Genomic DNA, 9,849 nt, shown 5'->3' with positions numbered 1-9,849 from the left:
ACAACAAAAATAAAATGGAGACCCTTGCATTATAAAGAGAGAACAATTGTTAGAAATATTTGCTTAAATGACAAATTTTTCTTTTATATAATATAAATTGTGAAGATAATGATGACCCTTTTCTTCTATTTCGATAAATATAAAAATTTTCTTATATAGTCTCCATTATATAAATAATAACACTTTTTTATTTTGTAAATAAAATATTTAAGTATAATAATTACAAAGTATAAATCGATCATTGTCTGTGAAGTAAGTTTACAAAACATTATGTAAGATATTAGTAATTTGAATGTGGAGATCTACCAATGTCTTTTCTTTTTCCCACATTACAGCATTATTTTCTTTTATTATTTTTTTAATAATTTAAAAAAACTATTCTTCATTATTTGCTGATTATTATTACAGTTGTTATAAAAGATAATATAAAAAAATAATATAATTCATTTTCATTTCCAAATTAGTAAACTTTTGAATCATCATTAACTTGTTAAAAAAAATTAATTTATATTAAATTAAATATATAACACATTATTACTATTGAAATGAATAAAAAAAACTATTAAAATGAATTATTATTATTATATTATAATATTATAACATTCTAATAATTTTTAATACTACAAGTATCAAGTCTAAATTTAGATTATAAAAAAAACAATTTTACTTAAATTTACATTAAAAAAATTAACTCTTTATATAAAAATAACAACTTTAATTATAAATTGATATCAAACACTTGTAACTTCAGAACTTTAAAAGATATTTATTTTTCCTTTATATATATTTTTTTTTACCTAGGTAATAAAGTTTTCAAAAAGTTGGTCCAAATAATAAATACTACATCAAACAATATAAAATCTAGATGTTATATATGCATTTGACATTTGACATATTATTCATTTGTGCATTCCATAATTCAGAACCATGAGATAAAAATGGATTTATATATACTTTTTACTTGATCAAGTAAACCTAAAACATAGAATCAAAATCTTAGTTTAATCAAGTATTAAGCTCTTACAAAGTGATGATCTAAGCAAAGCTTTTTCCTTCAACACTTTGAATATTATATATATAAAGTTATCACTTTAAGCAAACAAGTAAAGTTTTTGCATCATTCAAACCAAATTCATAAATTCAAACAAAAATCTGTCACCACAGAGAAACTCAATCATAACACAGTGAACAAAATTTGAATCTCCCTTCAAAGAATTGTCCAATTTAATGCCTCAGATAGACTTGTCTTAAAAAGAGAATACATAGAAAACCAAAAAAAGAAGCAAAACAAAAGCAGACAATGTGGGGGCACGTGCCTTCTGCCTCTCACGTGCCTCAGTATTGGTCAGATGAGTGGTAAGAAAATCAAACTATATGATATGTATCAGACTCACTCAATATATATATATAATATATACATACATATATATATATATATATATATTCATTTTCCCAAACTCACTCTCATTGGAACTCTTCATCAAACTGTGTTTCTCTGAGACAGTTTTTCTACAGAGTTATATGTATGCACTGTTCATCTGAGCTTTGATGATTATAAAATAGGGTTACCCTTTAATTAAACAAAGTGTTTCAGACTACAATAAAAAAAAATTATAAACTAGCATAGCATCAGAGAGAGAGAGAAAGAAGGAGATTCCTCTCTGAGATAATAAACTTGGTTTCTTTCTGCATCAAATGGGTGGTTTTTCTTATATATCTTCAGATCAAGCTTCTGCTGTTTCCAATACCACAAAGAGATTCATCATTTTATCATCACAAGATTCAGAACCAGTTTTGCAGCTTCACTTGGAGTTCTTCCTGCATCTGAATGCTGAAGAGGTCAATCTCATAGTGAAGCATTATTGAACTCTTTCTCTGAGGTAACTGCTACAACTTTCTTCACCTCTTCCTTCTGTTAATCATATCAGTGTTTTTTTAGTTCAATTTCACTGTTCTTCACTGCTGCATTTTTGTTTTATCTGCTGCTTTGATTAGAGCTTCAAGTTCTTGAGCTCAAAACATACATGCAAACCTTGTTTGTGATGTTTTGAGTTGAAATCTGCTTGATAAAATTTGAAAGTAGATCTACATGCATCAATATACCTTTTATCTGCATTTTGGATCTTCACTGCATTGCTTTGCATGTGTAATTTAATTCCTCTATGTTCATCAATCTTGCTTCTTGACAATGAATCTATCATTAGAGTTTCAAGAAAGAGTTCTGGTTTTGGTTTTGGCTTAGGTTTGGGAGAGAATGGATTGCAACATGTGTTTGATTAAATACTACATTAATACTACTTATTATATATATTTAATATATGTGATGTGAGTGTAAAAGAGTATAATAATTTGTTGATTTTTATATATTTAATTTAATTAAAAGTCATAGATTTGTCATGATGTTTACTTATGAACTGTTTGAAAACTTTTTTTTCTCTCTATTATATTTTACTATTTAATTTAAATATTAAATAAATTTATAAAACTTCTATTTAAATCTTATAAAACTGAAATTTTATCTTCAGAAAACATACACAAATAAAGTGGTGACATATGGTCTACATTCTGATAGAGTCTGTGTTTTTTGTGGTTTTGGGAAAATTTGATCATTTGGTTTTGTTTGAATAAATTTGTTGTGTCAAGATATGGGGCCACTCAAAATTTCAAACACAACTTACATCATGGCACACTATTTCAAATAGAATATGCTTTTAGAATTATAAGAAATATAATATATATATATATTTCATAAATTTAAATAAATCATGCATAAGTTAAGAAAAGAATTTGAAAAAATATATATAAAACAATTTCTACAAATTAGTTTTATTTTCTTTTATCATTTTTCTCTCTACAACTTCTTATCAAGAAAATGATGATCTAAATATGCTTTTACAAATTTAACATTTTTTTCGCACGATATTGTTCATTTCAATTAAATTAAGTAGAGTATTTACAATATGATTGGTTTTGATATGAGTTGTTTAAAAATAATTTGTGTTGTTTAACAAAAGTGCAGTTAAAATATTTTATATAGCATTTTTATATTAATACAAATTACATATATTTGATTTTTTATACATAAAGGTAATTTACAATCCAAAAATCAATAGAAAATAGTTTAAGCAACATTCTACCAAATTTTTGTTATAAAATATTAAATTTATATGAAATTTTAATTAAGACTCACAAGTTTAAGATAAATAATCTATTTAGGTAATTATGTATTGTAAATACTTTTAATTTATGGTAAAAGAACTGTGCTCAAGATGCTGTGTTGTTTAACATTTAGAAAGAGAGAGAGAATAGAGAGAGAAAAAAAATATAATAAATAATGTTATGATAAGAAGAAAGATAAAAAATAAAAATATTTATTATATATATATATATATATATATATATATATATATATATATATATAAACACACCCACTTGTGTAAACAATTATAACTTTTTCTGAAAGGGAAAATTATAACACTGTTGGTTTAGCAGCAGTGGGTAGCATGTCACACTCAACTTACTGTTATTGTCCAATATGTTACTTAATACAGTGTAGAATTTGGGCCAATGTTATTTTTTTATATATAAATATTTTTTTTTAATTCTTCTAGGTTTAATTTTTTTATTAATTTTAATTTAATAATTATTAAAATTATTAAAGGCCATTTCTATTATTCTGGTTGGTCAGATAACAATAGAACATACATTTAATCCTATTATATTAACAATTGTTTTAAAATGACAGAGTCAAAGTTTAATTATGCTTTAACTTCTAAAATTTGAACTAAATTCAATTTTTTATTGAAAAATACACTTCTATCTTTAATAAGCGATTTAGAGATTTAATATTTTTTCAAAAACCATTTTCAATTTCTAAATAAGAATTTTGAGCTATTGTAAAATTAAAAGATTAAATTATTTTTTAATTTAAGGAACTAAAACTGGATTAATTTTGAATTTCAGAAATTAAAAACAGAAAAGTTGTTCTTAAATACATAAAAAATGTAAATCTTTAATTTAATTATAGTAGAATATTAGAATTAATATGGCTAGAATTATAGTAGATCTGTTCTCTCTTTCTCTATGGTTTATTTTTTTTAATTTTTAATTAATCATTATAATGAATAAATTAAATATAATTAATATTTAAAGTAATTTCTATTATTAATAAAAAAAATTAAATTTATATCTAATTAATTAAAAGAAAAATTAAAATACACAACCTACACCTAATAACAATTATTAGCTTTAGAACATCTAAAGAAAAATCTTTGATAACTTATACTCATCAATGCTACCAAAAAGTAATGCAAAAGGGAACATTTTTCTTATTTCAAATATTTATTTTTTACATTAAATTTATTAAATATAGTATTAGTAAGGGTCATCACTTTGCTTTCTTATATGTTTATGATAATGTTCTAGATCAAGAATCCACGTGAATGAGAATCTTTGTGCCAGTTAAAGTGTTTTTGTCTTCTGAGAAACATAGTCTTAATTTATGTACAAATCTCTTTCTTCTTCTTTTGTTGAATACATTTTTTTTTTCACATAACATGATCCTTTGTTTCTTTCAAATACTTTATTTCCAAATTCAATTTTTGTATCACATATATGTCATATGTGTTGACTAGGGTTTCTTGTTTTTCCTTCTGATTTCAATCTCAAAGCAAAAAGAAATGAAGTGACCTTTCAAGAATTAGGCAATTGATGGGATTTTACCTTTTTCTCTGCCATTTCCATTCACACTAAGTTGCAATTGCTCATGAATAATTCAATTTTTTTTCTCACTTTCATATCATATGACTAACAATAAAGTTTTTTATAATAATTTATTTAAATATAAAAAAAAACTCTAATACTAAAAAATAATGATTCTATTTGTCGAAGATCTTCTTATATATAACACATTTCACTACTTAAAGTTGAATTAGGTTTAAATTTCACTACTTAATATAGTATTAGAGTCTATTCTAATGAGTGTGTGTTGGTCTTATTAGATTATCTGCTATCAGATTGTTATTGGACCATCCATAATATGATATTAGAATTTTTTAGAATTTATTCTAACGAGTGTGTCTTAATCTTACCAGATCACTTACTATCGAGTTGTTATTATACTATCCATAACATATAGTCATATGTACGAATTAGTTAGTAGTCTCAACATGAGAATAGTATAGTGTGTTGAAGATCTTACACCAACTAAAAATTACGATGAATCTATCATTACTTGAGAATAATTTATTATGTTTTATTATAAAAAAAAAGTGTGCAGGAAAAAGGAGTCTGCACAGTGCATATAGACAAGAGTAGGAGTTCAAACTCAAACCAAAATAGGAATAAAGGATGAATTAATTGTTCTGTTTCATCACAATCACATAAAGTCTAACTTTTTTATTTTAGGTAAAACATGTTATGAGCACAGTGATTTTCCCACTTTACCCTTCTCCACTATTTCCCACATTCTTAAATAATTACAGTTTTAGGTATTTTTTAAAATTGACTAATTCTCTAGTTTTAAATGAGTTTTTTTTCTAATTTATTTATATTTGTAGCAAATAAAAATAATTATGCCTTGAGAGAACGAAATTATTTTATTAAAATTATTTCAACAAGTAGTGTATTTATTATTGTGTAGAAAAAAGAGTAATCCGCCATTGTTTTATCTCATAATCACTGTACCCTCATAGTTAAAGAATTGATTCCATTTTCTTTCTGTACCTGCAATGGCTATAAGAAGTGCATAACAGAGGTGAAGTTCCTTTTTTTTTAACCTAGAGCAAAAAGTTTCACTCACCACCATAAAGCTAAAGTTCTCATTTCATGCACTTTTTTTAGTTGTTTTAAAAAGAATATTCTTTACATTTTTATACAGTAAATGATTTTCATAAAATCTTTTTATATTGAATATTGAGTTTGACTAATATTTTCAAGTAAAATCTCATTTTTTAATATTTTGTATGAAAAAAAAAATTGTGTTGGTCTAACTGAGTTAACTTTGGAAGTAGTAGTTTTTACTCCATTTAATTGGATACATTAATTAAGGCACTTGAGTGGTGTTATAATATTCTGAATGGGAAAATGTGTATTGAATCAAGTGGTTTAGAAGATTTTGTAATTAACATTTTATACAATAAAAATTATTGTATTCTTAGAATAAAAAAAATTCTTTGAGTTAAAATTATCTTATATAAGTTAATTTTACTTCAATAATATTTTTTATTAGTATTGATACCAAACTCTAATGAAGAGTTTAAGAAAAAAAGTGCTTTTTGATAGTGATTTTAAGTAATTAACTTTGTAAAGTGTTTTTTTTCTTCTACATTATTTGACACCACCACAAGAAGTAAATACCCATGTAGAAACTTTTAAAAAGTATTCTAACTCTCATGCTCTATATAGATGAATTCTCCATTGACACTAAAATCTTGTGTTAGAAAATCTTCCTAGGAGTGGTCCTCTAACATTAATTATTGCAAATTAATAAAATTTGTCAAAAAAGTATTAAAGTGTATTTTCCTTTTAGGAAAATTTAATATCATATTAACTATTTTTTTATCAACTATACATATAGGTGTTATCATTAATTTATATATGCATTTATTATTTTATTTAATATTTATTTTAAATTTTATGGGATTGTAATTATTTTATTATGAAAAAGAATAAAATGTGTTTTTTTTTTAAATATTAAAAGTGGTGAATGAGGGAAGTGTTGAAAGGAAGTGTGGAACAGAGATTGAGAGAAACACAAGTACCAAGTGAGTGTAACCTTAAACCAAGACCACTACTCAACTTCCCACCATCTCTGCATGTTTGACTAAATATGGCACTACCAACCTCTCCCTCTCATTTATCATTTCTTTCTATGGAATCAAATTACTTTTTTTTTATCTATTTGTTACCTATAATACTAGAAAATTATTAAATAAAAAATAATTTTAAAGATAAAAACATAATTAGTAGTTATATAGACTAAATTAATATAGTTTAAAAATTAGAAAAAATTTTAATATCTAAATTAGTTTGTATTATTGATAAATTGTTTGATTTTATTTTTATTTATCTTTTATTATATACCTTTAACTTTCATTTTATTTCTTCTTTATTATTGTTGTTGTTCATCTACTCTATTTCTCTTTACTTTTCCAAATTTTCAAACTTTTTTCTCCTATAAACCTTCTCAATATACTTTTGTACCATTGTTTCTATTGTGTATTTCATGTTTTCTCTCCTATTTCAGCTTCTCATTTTCATATTCACATATATATTCATATAATTTTATCATTCAAAAGTCAATTTTCCTCTATTTTCTAGTAAGAGACACATGTTACTAAGAGTAATATTCAATTGAATATAATTTTATAAGCATTTTTAGATGAAGAAAAAAATGAAATATTTTTTTTTGTATAGAGTTGAAATCTAAATTTTTTATAAAAACTAGCATGAGAAGATTTCTACAAATTAGTTAATTACAGTTTCTGAAAAAAGATATTTAATTTTATTTTCTAAAATTGATAATGAAGACATTTTCCTAAGCACGCCCATATTAACAATTTTAATATGTTTGGCAGCAACGCATTTTTTTTATATTCTTTATACCATTACTTAACTTTTAATAATAAAAAAATAAAATCAAGAGACAGCCTTATTAAACATGAACACGAACGAATTCTTTTTAATTGTTTTCTAATAATCCAATAAAAAATAATCAATATGAAAAAAGAATGAAGAAAACTATGTATTCTTAACATTTATCATTTTTTTACCTGTTTTTATTAGAGTTTAATAATAACTATTTACAAACACTTTAAAAATTGTTGGTATAATTTTCAAGTAGTCATATATATATATATATATATAAGTCAACAAATGGTAAATATGTGAGTGGATCACAGTGTCAAAGTGTATTCTATTTTAAATCCCCAAATTAAATGAAACCACAGTGTTCACTAACAAATTCTACCAAGAACTTTACATTTTTTTGGAAATTTAAGCAAATAATATATTAAATGCATGAAGAAGGTCAATGTAGCTAACTCATGTATGCAATTCGTACACACACACACACACACATATATATATATATATATATATATATATATAAATAATGAGACAGAGAGAAGAAAGATGGTGATGGTAATACACTGAGAATAATACTATGAAGTATTGAGTGAGTGAGTGAGTTATTGGAGTAACACATAAAAGGGGTTTCTTGCATTGCATTGCAGGGAGAATAAGAATGAAGAAGAAGAAGAATGATGGTGTGGAGAAGAAGCCACGTGGCAGGTTCGTGGAGGAGGAAGGTGGTGGGGAAACGATCAAGTGTTCGGGGAAGCACTGTGGGTCATGCTGTGGCGGCTACGTAGCTGACTGTGTGGCAGTGTGTTGCTGTCCCTGTGCTGTTCTGCATTGCTGTGTTCTTGCTCTTGTCAAAGGCCCTTTTCTTGTGGGGAGAAAGTGTTTGAGGCTGGGAAAGAAGAAGAACAAGAATCAGAAGAAGAACAAGAAAAAGGGTCATCATGAATATGATGATGATGATGATGAAGTTGAAGTTGGTGTTGGTGGTGTTTCTGGTTCTGGTTCTGATGTTGTTGATGGCTTTGATGCAGAGAAAGTTTGGAGGGAGCTTTATCAGATAGGCCATTTGGATTTTGGGAGGGTTTCTTCATCACATGATGATTAGTTATTCATTAGCATTCACTCAAACACTTTCTGGGGTGACTCAAATCCACACTCATCAAAGATTGCTCTTGCTGATATATATCTCATCTGGTAAAAATTTCAGTTTTAGGATGATTTTGGATTAAACATATAATTTCCATCTTTTTATATATATAAATATCAAAAAAATTGTTTTTAGTCTCTCAAAATATCATATTGTCATCTCTCAAAACATGTTAGGTGTTTTTTTTTTCTTGTTTTTCACAAAAAAAGTGTACCTCTTTTTAGTTCATCATTTATAAAATAAGGATTTATAGATCATGTGAAAAGGAGCTACAAGAGTTGAAAGAGATGATTTTGTTTTGAAGAACTAAAAGTGAATATTGTTGTTTCATGTCTCTAAAGGAAACTAAAAGGTTGTTTTTGCCCTAATTCTTGGGAGGTTGAAAATGTTGAAAAATGTTTTTTTTATCCATAAAGAATTAAAACAATTAAAAGAAACACCTTTTAGAAATGTTTCAATCCTGCATATTACATCTACTGATGAATATATGGGTAACCTGATAAACCAAACACCATTTCTACTACATTTTTTGATTTGCAATATTTGATAATGTACATGTCTCCCACCACAGCTCCTTGATTCAATATCACACTGAGTGAATTATTAGGGATTGTATTGAAGACAGGTCTTTTTAACTTTGATCCGTGACCTTTGTCTATACATTGTTGTCTTGGTTTTGTGCATGGGATCTTTAGAGCAAAAGGGCGATGTAACATTTTGTAAGTAGTACAATTAGGTCTTTTTGACACATTTGTTTTGCAGTCTAATTGAGATTGTGTTTGAGATGAGATCCAATCAAATTTGGAGTTAGACTGTCAAGTCAACTGTTGCATGTTCCATGTGCTAGGACAACTTAGAGGTTATATATTTACTCTTTCTGCTAGTTTAACCTTCTCTATTCACTCATTGCAAAAAATTTGACATATTTTTTCTCTCATGCTATTCTTTATCTATAAATGGTAGTAGTGTTTACCTTCTAATATACCCTTTTTAGTGCATGTTTAGATAACATTTATAAACTTAACTTTGTGTTTTTTTAATCAGAAGAAAAATTAAATAAATATGAACCACTTTAGAGATAATCCAACTCTTATACACAACAAAAGAAAAAACACATA

At 25.6% G+C, this 9,849-nt stretch overlaps 1 protein-coding gene across 1 annotated transcript; it reads left to right on the top strand.

Moving 5' to 3' along the window:
• Positions 1-1,466: 1,466 nt before the first annotated feature.
• On the top strand, positions 1,467-8,876 carry LOC137836780 (uncharacterized). The gene is made up of 2 exons (XM_068645506.2): positions 1,467-1,880; positions 8,235-8,876. The coding sequence occupies exon 2, from the start codon at positions 8,246-8,248 to the stop codon at positions 8,687-8,689; it is 444 nt and encodes a 147-aa protein (XP_068501607.1). The 5' UTR covers positions 1,467-1,880; positions 8,235-8,245; the 3' UTR covers positions 8,690-8,876.
• Positions 8,877-9,849: the final 973 nt, after the last annotated feature.

Source organism: Phaseolus vulgaris, chromosome 4 (assembly GCF_051622355.1).
Source record: "Phaseolus vulgaris cultivar YP4 chromosome 4, ASM5162235v1, whole genome shotgun sequence".
NCBI lineage: Eukaryota > Viridiplantae > Streptophyta > Magnoliopsida > Fabales > Fabaceae > Phaseolus > Phaseolus vulgaris.
Note: the sequence above shows the minus strand (reverse complement) of the source record. Positions and strands in the feature narration are given on the sequence as shown.

What these genes read in the sequence shown, in the direction of transcription:
- LOC137836780 (XM_068645506.2), top strand. Translation starts at nt 8,246, where the DNA reads ATGAAGAAGAAGAAGAATGATGGTGTGGAGAAGAAGCCACGTGGCAGG.